At 34.1% G+C, this 15858-nt stretch overlaps 1 protein-coding gene across 1 annotated transcript in view; it reads left to right on the top strand.

Moving 5' to 3' along the window:
* Window positions 1-15526, top strand: part of LOC149151928 (putative proline transporter 2) — a 103156-nt gene extending 87630 nt beyond the window's left edge. The window contains exons 3-7 of the mRNA XM_089443317.1: window positions 11684-11778; window positions 12944-13133; window positions 13331-13455; window positions 13719-13934; window positions 15146-15526. Coding sequence (XP_089299443.1) covers window positions 11684-11778; window positions 12944-13133; window positions 13331-13455; window positions 13719-13934; window positions 15146-15526 — 1007 coding nt within the window. The remainder of the gene's footprint in view (window positions 1-11683; window positions 11779-12943; window positions 13134-13330; window positions 13456-13718; window positions 13935-15145) is intronic.
* Window positions 15527-15858: the final 332 nt, after the last annotated feature.

Genomic DNA, 15858 nt, shown 5'->3' with positions numbered 1-15858 from the left:
AATATGGAGGAATGCAACATAATTGAGTGAGTTGTGTGGAGAGCTCTGTGAGTGAGTGCACTGTTGAGGAGAGTCCAAGTGTGCCTACACTAAAGAATAGTGCCAAGAGTAGAAAGCTTTGTGTGAGAGTTGTTGATAAGAGGTTGAGTGAGCCTATGTAGCAAAGAAGAGGCTGAGAGTCCCTATATAGAGGAAAGAGGCCGAAAGTGCCAGAACAGAAGAAGAAGGATCAGAGTTGAGTGTATGTTGTTGAGAGCAGAGGAATGAGTACAATTTGTTGTTGCAGAGTGAGCAGAGAACAGAGTGCAGCATGGTATGAGTAGAGGAAAGGTTGTTGAGGAGAAAAAGTTGATATCAAGAAGAGTAGTTTCCATCTATAGAGAACATTAGTTCCTTATTGAGTGTGGGTTGGAGCCTACATTCCATATCTAATGGGTATCTGAAGAAATCTTGGGGGTTGGTGGCTCCTGAAAATTGGTGCTTTCATAAATCCAAGGTGATGCAAATTGGTGGTTGCAACAAATCTGTGAAGTTGGTGCTTCACATGGTCTTTCTAGTAAGTTGATCAGGTGTCTACAAAGGGAGGGAGTTGATGCTTCCTACTAATGGGTGCTAGCAAGAAAACAAAGGGAGTTAGTGCTTCTTGTGAGTGGTGGCTCACAACAGATTGATGTAATAGAGTAGGTTCTCTTATTTTAACATCAAAAAAAAAAAAAAAACAGGATTTGGTGGTTTTTCTCTCGGAAGGGTTTCCATGTTAAACCTAGGTGTTCATGTGTATGATTCTCATGGTGTATGTTTATGCGTTTATTTCATATTGCTGCCACATGATATGTTGCTAATGGTATATGGATGGTTTCCAAGTTTGAATGAAAAAAAAGCATAAAATTTTAAATTATTCGTAATACTAATTCACCCCCCTCTCATTATTAACATTGTTTCCAATAGAAAAGAGCTCTTATTAACACATTAACGTGCCAACCAATTTAGGGACTTCCATGTACCACCTGACCATAGATTAGGCTAAACCAAATCTCTCTTTCAGCTAATCACCCTGACACCATATTCCAAGCATGAATATGGGATCTCATGGAATAAACCAAGACAAGACTAACTAGGGCTTCCAAAGGCAAAACAACCTCAACCCTCAACCACAATGATTCCACCTCTATGGTCCAGAAATCACTAACTTCAACCAGATCGGTCTCTATTCAAGTTGTCCAGGGATTCAGGAACTAGTAATTCAACTCACATCCTTCCAGGGCTCCAGAGCGTTTGTTGTAACCACGAGTCTAGGAACTAGTAAATCAACCCACCAAGGGTTCCAGAGAGATTGCCCCAACCCACGACTCCAGGAACTAGTAACTCAACCCAAATTGTTCTAGGGCTTCCAGAGCATTTGTTCCAACCCACAAACATAGGGAACCTGAACACCAATCAGAAAAATAAGTGGGAAACCCACAACACCATTGCCTTCCAGGAAATGGCAAGGCAAGGTTGAAACCACTATCAATCTAGGGAAATATCCATGCCAATGACAACACATAACCAAGGAATTACACGCATATACCATGTATCCAAAAATTAGTAAGGAAATCACACATGCAACCTGTTACTTGCAAAGTATCCCTATTGTAGTTACTAATCCAAATGTTCCCTTGCACTTCCCTTGTTTTTCATTCCCTTCTTTCCCCAAATCCAAGTGAATACTAGAGTGCTCCAAACATGCTCCAAAAATTCTCTAAGTGTGCAAGAGTATGAGAGAATGAGAGAGCCAAAAAATAAGCTGACAAAAGCTAAACTAATAAAGTTCTGAACTGATCCTCTGAAGACTTTTTATCATTGAGGCCTCTATTTTCTTCATTTTTCTTCATTTTCCCTCTAATTTCCCTTGCATGCAAATCTATTTCTTCACCTTCCTTTTCTCCTAATTTCCTTTATTTTCATAATTAAAATTGCAATTATTGCCTCTTTACCTCTTCCAATGCCTTTGCCAATTTCCATAGCCATTATTAAGCACAAGTGATTCCCAATATAATGTTTTGTCCAACGTTCATCTTGGAATACATGTCCCATGACCTTAGTCTTATTTTATTTACAAAGAAAAGCAACTAGGGGCTATTACAAAAAGCATGAGAGAAATCTTGGCATGATAGGTGCATAAAGCAGAAGAAGTTCCGACTAGGAGATTTGTTTTTTCTCAATGACAATAAATTCCTGAAGCATCTTGTGAAATCTTAGATGCATTGGTTGGGTCCTTACATGACTAGATGTGTGATAGAGGCAAGAGTTGTCTAGTTAGAGAAACTCAAAGGGTAACTTATAGAGGGTTTCATTAGTAAAAATTGACTAAAACTCTACAACAGCATCTGACCTACCACACAATGAGGATATCCACGTAGTATGGGTTAAAAAAATATCATCTAGGGGGAGTATTTTGTTTAGACTACTTAGGCAAAAAATCGTGCACAACACACAAAAGGGAGCACATGCGCCAAGATGATAGACAACTATCAAGAACATATAAAATAAGAAGAAGAAAATGGAAGAAGCACTGAGAAAAGTCACATTTAGTCTTGTCATATTGAAAGCATGGTCGCGATACGAATGAAAGCCCACTTAATTAATGATTGAATGAGTGAGCTATAATGACAAGGATATATTCAAAGCAATGGATCTGACAAGAACAATTGCAGCCCAAGTACACAAACTAAGGTAGTATGCACTGGGAGAATTAAATGTGACTATAGACGGAATTAGGTTTGATATATTTTAAATTATGATGTAGCATGGAAACAACTTATAAAGTTTAGAAAGGTAGTTAAGCAACTTCATTTTGTGTAATATAAATGGAGAGTAGAGAGTGATGTAAGAAAGCTAGAATGATCGATAATAAGAGTTGCAAAGTTAGAAATCATTGGAAAGTTAAAATGGAAACTTCCAGGAAAAAAAACATGAAAGAAGAAAGCCATAACTAAGACATCATGAGCATTCATAGACCTTGCATTGTTTGTGGAAAGTCTAGTAAAGATACCAATGCAAGGAAGTTTTCATAAGTATATCTATCACTAAGGAAGTCGAGCACAACAATAATTCTTAGAGTTCATGGGGCTGTTGCACCTTACCAACATAGGAGAATCGTTACCGAAAAGAAGTGCAAAAATGGTTGAAGTTGCAATGATTACAACATTCAGAAGGAGTTGACCCTGCACGTGCTAAGAATTTTCATGCAGATCTTTGTGGAAAAGTTAGGCACAATGATTTGGGGCTAAGAAGGAAAGAGATTATACTTGTAGCCATGAGGGCAGGTACCAAAAGGAAGAAAATCCAAAGAAGTAGAAGTTGTGCACGAAATTTTGAGGTAACACAAAGACATATTTATGGTGACAATGAGTGAAGCAAGATGGGATAACATAAGGAGTGAGTGGCTCGAAACGAGCCACACGTGAATATTGGGGGCTTGTTGGGGAAAAACTTTGAGGAAATATTTTGGGACCTACACAGAAGGATAACATGTAGGAAAGTTAGCTAAGGGTCAACACACAGAATGTGGGAAAGAGGGAAAGTAGTTAGGTTAAGGTTATGGGTTTTTTCCTATGGTAATATTTACTTCCCATAGTAAAAATAGGTTGTTTTCCGGCCTTGTTCCCTAATGTAAATATATAAATAGATGAAGTCGCAATGTAATAGATATACTTAGAAATATATACGTGTATGTTTTGATCATGCAGTTTGAGGTTGTGTAAGGGTTTTGTGCTATAATAGTTGATCTATTAGGTTGGTGAGCCACAATAGTTGGAATGTAATTAATGCAGTTTTCATTGTAATAATAAATGAACTATTTTGGGTTGATTTATGTGGCTACGCATAATGTGTTGAACTATCTATGGTTATATTTTATAGTTTTGTTGAATGCATTGAAGTTAATGTGTAGAATAGGGGTATATCTAAATTTTCTATTTAGAATAACCAAGACACTAGATAAGGACTAATGAAAAGTGTAGAATCTACATCTCCTTAATCACTGCAAAACTTTCCAGGTTCCTACAACCCCTCATAGATGCCTCAAGTGAGACTTCACTTGCTCGCAGGTGATGTTGAAAGGGTTTGTGTTTGATGGGTTTTGTTGGCTAATTCACTCTAAACTCAGGTTTGCCATCTGCGTGCCAACACATTTCTACCTCACATTATAATATTAGCGATCAATTAATCCGATGAACTTGGTGCTAAATATTGCATTGTAGGAATCAATGAAGCACCCAAAAAAGTTTATTTCCTTTCAATTATATGATTGAATTTGAAACTAATAATTGTAAAGTTGAAGCAAGATATGCAGATCTAAAAAGGGCCTTGCATATGGAAGAAATTTTCATGAAGAAACCCTAGATGTGTAGAGATCTATGAATGAGTGCCACCACATAAAGAGAAAGGTGCCCATAGGAAAAGTGTGAGTGGAAAGGAAGTTAGCACTAGAACAGAGGAACCTGTGAATAAAGACATGACCCCATTGGTAAATAATGATTTCTAAATATATGATTTGCAACAATTAAATATTTGAAAATTTCTATACAATAAGAGATTGTGTCCATAATGTTCCAACTTATAGTGTGAATTCATGGAAATTGAATTAAGAATTTTATAATGAAGATTTAGATGTGAGATCTATTGTAAATCAAAATAACCGCATATATTTATTTCCCATTGTAGAGTGTTGATTGAATTACTAGAAATTTTTGGCATATTTATTTTGAAATAGTATAGAAGAAAAACATAAATATGTACTAGTAATTGGTTGATTATATGCCACTATATATGGCTTTTGATAATAAAGTGATATACTCAATTGTTTATTCCTTCTAAACTATTGGGCATGATGCCTGGGAATATAACCGTATTACTTATAATGCTTGAAAACCTACCAGTGCCATCAAATATCTATAGGTTGTAAAAGGTATTTTTGTCATAATGATGGCCAATAACGATTAGCATTCCATATCATAATAGAGTGTGGTGGGATATAACATATCCTATGAGTATGGAGAACAATATGTATTTTACATATGAGAACTGCATTGAAAAGTGTATTATCAAATTTTGAGTTGGTATTAGGGGAATCAAAGTGTTCAAAAAACCATGTCTTGAGAATAGTGTTTAGTGGAACCATAACATAAAAAGACACATCCTTGTATTTGAACATTTGAGTCAAATTGATTACTTGACTTTGTTTGCATATGAAGACATATAATGCATGAATTAAAATGCATGTTTATACACATTGAATAACCTTTGGTTCTTGTACAATTAATGGTTGTGATAAAAACTATATTGGCTTAAGAGAATCGCAAACATTTTGAGCCTAGCTAATTCAATAAAGGTATAGTTATTTTGTTAGAATTAATTACTTTAACAAATGATTGGTTAAATGTGAAATCGAAGAATGAACCAAGATGTCAAACATGTAAATGAGGACACCAAACATGTACGTGAATCCAAAGAAATAAGTAAGAATAAGCTTTTGGTAATTTGTATTATTATCTTTTGCTACTACTTTGTGGCCCTACATGGAAATACTATGTATTGTAAAAACATTCCCGAATAAGCTTGATAAAGTGTGTTGTAGCTAGAAGGAAATGTAGCTACAATTTTTGTTCCCTCCAATTGTTCTCTGATGAAATACTAATTGATTATTGTTTCTCTATAAGTTGTCATTTCTAGGTGCAGAAAGTGTAGGATTAACTAGGATGCCTCTTATATCTAGATTATTTTTCTAGATAGTTGGCAAGCACCATGGTTGGGTACCTAGGTGTCTCACTAGATGAAAATATGTTCATAAGATGGCTAAATGTTCACTCTTTATAGTTAGGTTGATGTTAACCATACAGTATAATAGGTTCCTAATCAAACTATGTGATACTAGTGTTCAACCTAGCCCAAATGTAGCATTGACCCCTAACTGTGATGTTGTTTGAGATGACAGTTCTATAAATGAAATTTAGTGGAGGATCATAGACACTTTGGTTCTAAGATGGAAGTGAGTTAAATGGGTGAATAACTATTGGATGGTTATCATTACAATTAAAGAATAATGAAGTTGTGCTTTTCTCATTGGAGAAGCTAAAGATTGATCATAGACTTAATTATGATTTGGAATGGTGAGATTGTAGCAGGAAGGAAAAATATGTTCTTTTGGATACAATAAAAAGGTTTCAGAGCTTAGCTCAAATGATGTTAGTGACAAGTCTTATGGAAATATTGGGAATCTGTTGGTGATGGAAAAACAAGGTAAAGTTTGCATGCTATGATCAATAAAAGTAGTGACCATATAAAAATTCTTAAAGCACACCTTGTATTTGTAGCACACATAATGGTATATATAGATTCTTTGTATTTTCCTTTGAGAATTTGAGCATGTATCTCGCCTAGAGTTTTTACTTTGGAGAAGTATTGTAGTGGTACTTAAGAGATACTATAAAAGCTTGTACTTGGTGCCTTCATGAGATAGAGAAAGTTAACAATATGTACCTATGTATGTGACAAGTAGAGGTCATATCAATGTAAGAACTAAATAGGAACACATTCCCCTTTACCATGTGTCCATGATGATTTGGATAACTTGTTTGGTGATTTTTCAACACTCGGAAGAGTGGGTTGTATGTCAATTAAATGATTTATGAGTGGGCTATGCCAATTATAGACTTTGGAGGTGCCTGAGGCATATGAAGCAAACATTTCATGTACATTCAAGGGGAGTTCACCAAGAAGTTGAATGAAAGATATACCTAAAGAAGATGTTATTAGATCAATTGTTGTAATGGTTGGGTACCCATGTATTCTAGTGGATGGTTGATACTTTATATGGAATTTAATAGTTTGATGATATTTACATGATTGAGGTACATAATGCAATGTTAGGTTGACACTAATATAGAATTCACTAATGAAGAGTGTCTTTAGTGTATAGGGGAGAATCTATTCCATCAAATTAGTAAAAGATGTTCGTGATTACCTACCATGGGTTAAGGCATGTAGCCATTAAGGGGGAGTGTCAAAATGAGTAACTCATACTTTTTTTATGTGTGATACTTTATCATTCCAAAGGTTGCCATTGTTATACCTACCATAGGTTGAGACATGTAGCCATTAAGGGGTAGTGTCACAATGAGTAACTCATACTTTTTTTATGTGCGATACTTTATCATACCAAACATTACCATTATTATTCTTATTGATCATTGTAAGGTAGGCTTTATTTTATGTGAATAATTTTCTTGTAAGTCTTAAGAGGTTAGATTTAGTTGGATGCGATCATTTCTCTCCCAGGCCTATTTAGCATGTTGTTGAGATATTCTCTCAAAAAAAATTATGTGAGAAGAAATTGTATCTATGTTAAGACAATGTTTGATGTATTTAAATGTACAATTAATTTGTTAAAAAGAATACTGAACATAACTTTGATATGTGAAAATCATATATATTCTCCTATTTATCTACAAAGTTTAATACCCATAAAAATGTTTGTAGAGATGCTCCTTTTATTATAAAACATTACAAGTAATTAAAGTTAATCCATAAAAAGTTAAATAATTAGTTTTAATAATGCTGAAATTACAATTTTAAATTATATTTATTTTTATATTTACTATATATTTAAGATTTATAGTTATAAATGATACAAAACAATTTTATTCAAAATATATTTTATCAGTGCAATTATTTATATGTGTAACATCCCTCGTGAAAAGTTAATGTTAGTAAATAGTAAAAGTAATTATGAACAAAGACTTTATTTGAAAAGTATATATAACTCTGTTATTAATTTTATGTTAATTAAAAAACAATTGTGTTAGCACTATTTGAACTGAGCTCATGAGTAATCATGGTTAGTAACTGTGGAATGAGTTACAATGGAACCCTAACTACCTTCAGGAGGTAGTTGAGACCCCAGAGGAAAAAGGGGAATTGCCAAGTCTGGTTGGGATCAGATGGCAGAGAAGGAAGAAAATATTCATGCCAAGTCTGGTTGGGATCAGATGGCATAAGAGAAAAGGAATTTTCCTGTGTATGCTATGTCTGGTTAGGATCAGATGGCATAAAAGGAAAGGAATTTCCTGTGTACGCTATGTCTGGTTAGGATCAGATAGCGTTTACTGGCGAGACCAGTGTAATTGCAGTTGAGAGGACCTGCAAGTGCTTGGGGGTGGAAGGTCAAGAAGAACTCTTCCTACGGACGGGTGGATTGACAAGCATTACAAAAAGGTTTGGCAGATTAACAGGTATGTCTTACCACTATATATCTGCGGAAATGTTTTCTGTATAGTACTGTACGGAAAAAAGGGAAATAAGTGGTAGGTTATCTGGTTATTCTCCTTAAATAGTATCAAGAAAACAAATATTAAATTCTGTACGAAATATAGAGCAGAATCGAATGTCGAAACGGAACTGTATATACAAACTGAAGGAAAGAACCATAAAGTCTATATGAAAGAAAACTAAAGGCGACAGAGTTAAGTCTGCATGGTCCTTTAGAGAAACAATAGAACACGCGGTAAATGGCTTATCATAACATCGGTAGCATTAACCCTCATTTATATGTAAAAGCGAAAATACAGCTTAGAATCTTCGCATTTGGAAAAAGGCAAACAAGAAATGTACAGGCGTTCTCTGCTAACGAGAATGGCAGTAAAAATTGTTACTCTGACATATATTTATTCATGAGTGAACTTAGAAACCCTCACGGGCCAAGCAGATTAACAGAACAAGATGTGTTATCGTCTATAAAGCAAATGATGCAAACATTAAAAACCCGGTGATGTGATATCTTAACCCGGTCAACTGAATCGCAAAAAAACATAAAGATCTTAACGAAATGTGTTTACAGTGTAATCTATTCGAAATATATATAAATGTGTTACATGCATCAGGGAAACCATACACATTCACAGTTAATATAAAGAAGTAAAAAGTATAAATGTCGAGGTAGAGCCATGATATCTATGGTCGCATGCAACCTCAGCCATCAAACTTCCGCTTTGGTGAACCCCCTCGGCCCGAGCCGCAGTTTGTGCTTAGCTGGCCGAGGCGCCAAAGCCGGAAATACATCACATACACATGTATCAATAAGTTGGAAGATACAACAGAGAAATGCACTGTAAATAAATATATGATTTCAACAGCAGAGACCGATACAAGCCAGTTCGGAAATATCCTTTAAAACAGAGGAAAGCATTACAAGTAGTACTGAAATCACGGTATTGTCTGTGTTCTGTATTATATTCCAACCAATGTCAAACAAAAACATCAAACCCTCACAGCCGAGGTCACAAAATAATAATTAATATAACGGCTGCGTTCAAGAAAAACTGTATATAGCTAAACAATAGTTCAGTAGCTAAATGAAGCATGGCTATGAGTGAACTCAGAATGTTATGCCTCCTAACCGAGTGGATCCGACTAAGCCGGGACTCTGAGCTGGTGCAGAGGAGCAAAATCGAAATATAAGCCCGGCATCCCTGCCAAGGGAATAATGATTCAGTAAAATCCGGACGAGTTACAGGGGAGAAGACAGAAGTATTGAATCCTTACCTGGCATCGGGCGACCGGCGGAATAAACAAATTCCTCGACCCAGACGGGATGGTGATGAACCATCTGCGCGGATCAACAACTGGATTAGTAGATGAACCTGGTGCAAATAAATAGAAATTGTAACAAATCGCAGTGGAATAGAAACATCAGTACCTGTTTAAACAAAGCCTGGTGTCGTTTGTTACCGAACCAGTATCTTCAAGGATGAGGAAGGACGAACCTCGAAGCAATGGCTGTAGGCCTGAGGCCCTCGGGAGATACTGTATAAAACGCAGATCAGTGCTGCGTATTTGCAGTGCTGTTGCTGCAAAGAAATGTATTGAACTGGAAAATAGAGCCGAAAACATGAAACCGACGTATATATAACTTAAAACCCTTTACCGTTTCGTGGCTCAACTGGAGCCGTAGATCCGTAGGGAACTTGTAGTCACCGTTCGATAGCCGGTGAACTTCGGGATGCTTCTGGCGCGAAAGTGGCAAGCCCAAGGCGTCGGGCCGTAGGCTCCAAGCGCACATGGCAGCTTGCCATCTAGCCATTGATCCTTCCAAGTGGACGCTGCCGATCAAACCATTTGGATCGATGGCAGGGCCGGACCAGTCACAGATTTCTCGGGATGTGAAGAACCCGATACCATAAATAAACCATTAAAGCGCCAGTACCAACTGGGTGTCGTAGTGCCAAGTCAACATAAGTACATATAATGTTAAACAAGTGGAATGCATATACCGTGAACCTTATGTGGGGTAAGGTCAAATGTTATACATTATGTTAATGCGCAATAGAACCTGGAAGTAATAATATATATGATTGTTATAAGTAGAACATAGGTTATTGTTAAAGTGTGAATTCACAACAGTAATGATTAATGTAGATCGTGTTGGTAATACCAATGTGTAAGGTTATTATAGTTAAAAAAAAATTTACTTGTATGGAGTGTGACAATATGTAAGAAAATTTAAATCATTATTTTTAACAAATTTAAAGAATGGAAATTATTATTTTTTAATAAAAAGTTATAATATTAAAAATAATAATAATAATAAAATATAAATATAAATTAATTTAAAAAATCACTTTTATATAATTTTCCATATGAAAAAGAAAAAAACAAAAAACAAAAACAAAAAAACAAAAAACAAAAAGACTTAAATTGAAAAAACTTTCACGCCTTTTTTATATATGTTTACTAATTTGTTATATAAATTGTTGATGAATCCTCCACAAATATCATTTTAAAATGAAATCGCAATATTTTGATGATAATTAAGATTTAATATTTTATTAAGCTGCATTAAAAAAATTGTACTAGTTTATAAATTATTTTATGTAAGTGATATTTTTATAATGATGATGATTATGATGAATAATTAATAATATTAATTAAGATTTTTTAATAATTTATTTATGTTATAAAAAGAAGAAGGGAAATAAGGGTCACTAAATTATTATAGTGTTATTGTTGGAAGTGTGATGAATGTTTTGGAAATAAGAACATATGTGAGTATTTCAAGAGAAGATGTTTTTCATCTTCAAACTTTTTAATATCATAAAGTTAATAGATTCTTTCATCCCAAAGTGTTTTAGGGATGGACCAACACCAGGTTTCACTTCGAAGCTCATGAGAGTTAGTTCTTAACTTTGCAATATTCATTTTCTTCTTAGCATTAGTCAGGACAAAAAAATAATACTGATTAATAAAAATAAAGTTAATCACCTCTTTATAATACTTTATCTTTCTTTAGTGAGGACAAAAAAATAATTCTGATTAATAAAAATAAAGTTAATCACCTCTTTATAATACTTTATCTTTCTTTTCTCCTCTAACTTGCTCCTTATCATATCAAATACCTTAATATAATTAACTTCAATTAAAAAATAATTTACAGAATAAATTTATCTTTTCTTAACATGTTTAAGACTTATTATCAACTTGTCCTTTAAATTATTGTTTATGAATGAATTTATTTTTTCCTCACATGTTTAAAACTTATTATTAACTTGTCCTTTAAATGGTAGAGAATTTGACATTCAAGATTTCTCTATATATATGTATTAACCTTTTTTCATATACATGTATCATCCGGTATGACTTGTTGCAGGTAAAAAAATGTATCGCATCACATGGACTTTACAATATTCTAGTCTTTTCCTGGTTAACATAGGATTTATAATCCTGGCTGGACAAGCTGTAAAGGTAAATATGTGTTCCTCCCCATTCTCATTTTCCATTCGTCTTTTGCGTTTTTTTTTTCAATCTTTTTTTTAAACATATTAGAATGAGAGTTATTAAACTAGTTATTTTTAGTAAAAAATTTTGGAAGTTTTTCTAGTAGGTTTTTTCGGTAACTCCTGAACAATTAAAGTGCCCTAAAAAAATTTCAGAGTGTTGAATCCATATATACAGTGAAAAAACTATTTTAAATAACACAAATCAAAATTTCAACACAATTTTTTCCACCAAATTCCAACACCTGAAAATCCAAAAAATCACAATAAAAACACTATTTTTAAATATTAAAAAAAAATATATATATATATATATATATATATGTTTTTTATAAAAAATATTTTCACATTTTACATACAATTATATAGGTTTTTACAGTAAATGAATGGTTCAATCTCAACTATAAGATATTATAACAAAGTTAGTAATGTTATCAGTGAAAAGATAATAATTTTTCTAAACTACACTAAATAAATCCCATTAATATATATAATAAAATAAAATATATTGATAATATTAATATATTAAATTTATTAAATTTAAGTAAAAATTAGAAATATATATATATAATTTTTTTACATCAATTTTATTTAAAATTGAGAAAATCATAATTTGAAATTATTGAATTAACATAGTTTGAGTGTTTTAATTTTTTTTTCAAAATGCTAAATCTTATAAATTTGAGGTTTATGTGATCTATATTTTGTATGGTGATATCTTTTGTATCTTAATTTTTTTTTTTAAATGCTAAATCTTATAAATTTAAGGCTTATGTGATCTATATTTTGTATGGTGATATCTTCCGGAGTCATCACATTCATGTTTTTTGGAATCGAGGTTTCAAACCAACCACTGTGGATCCTCATCAGGATCTGTGTATGAGACCCCTTGTTTGTGTTTATGGGATAAGGGCCCACTAAGTCTATGAAAACATACATACACTACCTCTCTGGTTTTAAACCTGTAACTTTTTGAAAAAACACATACTCTTAATCATTAAACTTACTCAAAATATATATGCAAACAAACTAAACCAAAAAAATTATATATTTCATACTATACTGCAAAAGAGATCATAGAAAAGTTGAAAATATCCTATTTAATGGTTATTCGACCTTTTTTTTTGGTGCAGACTATATACGTTTTGTACAGCAATGAAGGCACTTTGAAGTTGCCCTATTGCATTACAATTACAGGGATGGTTTGCAGCATATTTGCAGTTGGCATTCCACATTTATCGGCTTTGAGACTATGGCTTGGTGTTGGAACATCCCTGAGTCTAATCTATATTATCATTACACTAAAGTTATCTATCAAACAGGGTATTTTTCCTTATCATTTTCCTTCCTCTTATCAGAGTTTTGTTCTCATGTGAAATTCATTACATATTTATGACTGCTAGGTATAGACAGGTTAGATGTTTATAGCTCTGTGATTGATAATATTGTAGAGATGGGTAATAACATAAAATCAAAGAAAATTTTTGATTATATGTTGGTAATTTGGTTCGGATATGTAGGTATGAATAGCCCAGAGAGAGACTATCAGATTCATGGTTCAACTCTAAGTAAAATTTTTAACTGTATTAGTGCTGCTGCCAACCTTTTCTTACTGTACAACACAGGAATACTTCCAGAAATACAGGTATGCTGAGAGACTATCATATAAAGATTAACTAAGTGCAAAACCAGTATATTTTTTATTTTTTGTAAATAGTTTTAATCATATTCTCATGACGGAGAAAGGTTGTTTCAAGTATATTCTCAAAGTATTTTTATGTCAATTGCAGATTCTTTGTATTCAAAGAGTATGAAATAAAGTCATAATATTCAATGAGCATTAGCAAAGTCAGGTATTGACTTGGCTCATCTGGCTAACACTATTTTCCTGCTACAATTTTTTGGCAGGCAACAGTGAAACGTCCCTATGCAAGGAACATGCAGAGAGCATTATACATGCAATTCACAGCCGGGATTGTGATATTCTACTCTGTTACCTTCGCAGGATACTGGGCATTTGGTTCAGCAACAACTTCATATCTTCTCAATGCTGTACATGGGCCTAAGTGGGTTGTCACTCTGGCAAATGTTGCTGTTTTTTTCCAAACTGTGATATCACTACACGTATATACTCAACAAACCCTCATTAACCCTAATTCTAATCATTTTTTCAAAAAAAGAAAAAAGAGTACAAGTACATAGTTCTTTGTCCTTTCTTCTCATCTTGACTATTAAAAAAAAATGATCATTACATCAGCTCATCTTGACTCTTACAAGTAAACATATGAATCAAAATAAAAAATGCTACAGATATAATTCGTGATATTGTAACTGCTAATACAGTCATTACTAATCCTATCGTTTATACAGTTCTTCCATCAAAATGCTAATGCTAAAAACAAGTAAATTGTAATCGCTAGGAAGAAAGTACCGTCCAGTTGTCATGCTGGTATATTGCAAAGTGGATGACTCCAGGTGTTGCTGTTATTCCTCTTTTGGAAAGCATGTCAGCAATGTTGTTCTGCTCCTTGAAGATGTCCTCATAGGAGATATGTAGAAAGGAGTATTTTAATATGCTGATGAGCTTTATCCAATAAGACAGCAGTGGAGACTGAAAGCCATTGAGCCCTCTGATCCAATCTATGCTGCCTTTGGAATCTCCGAATACATGTAAATCATCCGTGAAGAGGACACCCCAAAGAGCAATGAGCTCTGCCTTGTTGTTGGAACCCTTACCACTTTCCCACCAAAAATGATAATAGCAGCCAGGCTCTGTGACAATGAGGTCACCACATCCACATTGACTATTAGCACATGCTCCATCAAAGAATCCAACCTGGAGCTTTTGCCACACATCCAGTTTAATAATCTTACTCGGTTTGATTACATGTTTCTTAGAACCTATCTCAGAGAAGTATGCCCCAATCCCCAAACTGTAATATCTCCCCTTTTTTTTTTTTGCCAAAAATCCTCCTGTTCCTACGGTCCCAAATGCCCCATATATTATAGAAGGGTAAGGAACATAACTCATATTGAGTGGCAAACCAGTGTTTAAAGCATGCATCCAGTAAAAGTTGGATCCAGTTTCCACCAATCTGTAAAGTTTGAAGAACAGAGTGCCATATTTCGGCAGCAATAAGACCACCCAAAAAGAGATGAGTCACATCCTCCGAATGGAGCATACAAAGAGATCCTAACCCTCATATGAACAAAATGCAAACCCTCATTAACCCTAACCCTAATTCTAATTCTGTATACGCAAAATGCAAAACTTCAATTTTGTGTACGCAAATTTCAATTTGAGAATGCATTCTCACTCAAGTTCATGCTTACAGATATATGCAAGCCCGATGTACGAATTCTTGGATACAAAGTTCGGGAAAAGTGACCAAAGCATTTATTCTGTGCACAACTGGACGGTTAGGTTGGTGGCCCGAGGGAGTTACCTAGCATTAAGCACATTTGTTGCAGCACTGCTTCCATTTATAGGGGATTTTTCAAATCTGACTGGTTCAATCAGCACGATTCCTTTAACATTTGTAGTGGCAAACCATATGTATATTAAAGTGAAGGGAAAGGAATTGAGTGCATTGCAAAGATCTTGGCATTGGGCGAATATATGGGTTTTTTCCTTGCTCGCTGTAATGACATCCGTGGCTGCTGTGCGCCTCATCATCTTGAACTTCAAAACATACCATGTCTTTGCTGATTACTGATCATTTCTGTAATTTTGTATGCAGTGATCATGATTCCACAGGACAGTCACTGAAAACTTATAGTCAGCTATGTAGACAAATATGCAAAAATTGTATTGAGTTTGTAATTTATAGAATTGTGATTTGCCTTCCTGCGTTTAAAAGAACAGCACGTCGCCATGGTCGATCACTGGTCCAATAATTCTTCGGAAGCATGGCTTACCATGTTTGAAACTTTTTATTTTTGAAACTCTTGAGAATTGTAAGTTTCAGCTTAAGATTTTATAAATTCATTTATATATTTAGAAATGTTCGAGTGTGGTCTAACTAATCCAAACCTGTGCACATTTTGG

The sequence above is a fragment of the Pinus tabuliformis genome, chromosome 9 (genome assembly GCF_031772625.1).
Source record: "Pinus tabuliformis cultivar Carrire ecotype Pingquan chromosome 9, CPIR1, whole genome shotgun sequence".
NCBI classification, from domain to species: Eukaryota; Viridiplantae; Streptophyta; class Pinopsida; order Pinales; family Pinaceae; genus Pinus; species Pinus tabuliformis.
Note: the sequence above shows the minus strand (reverse complement) of the source record. Positions and strands in the feature narration are given on the sequence as shown.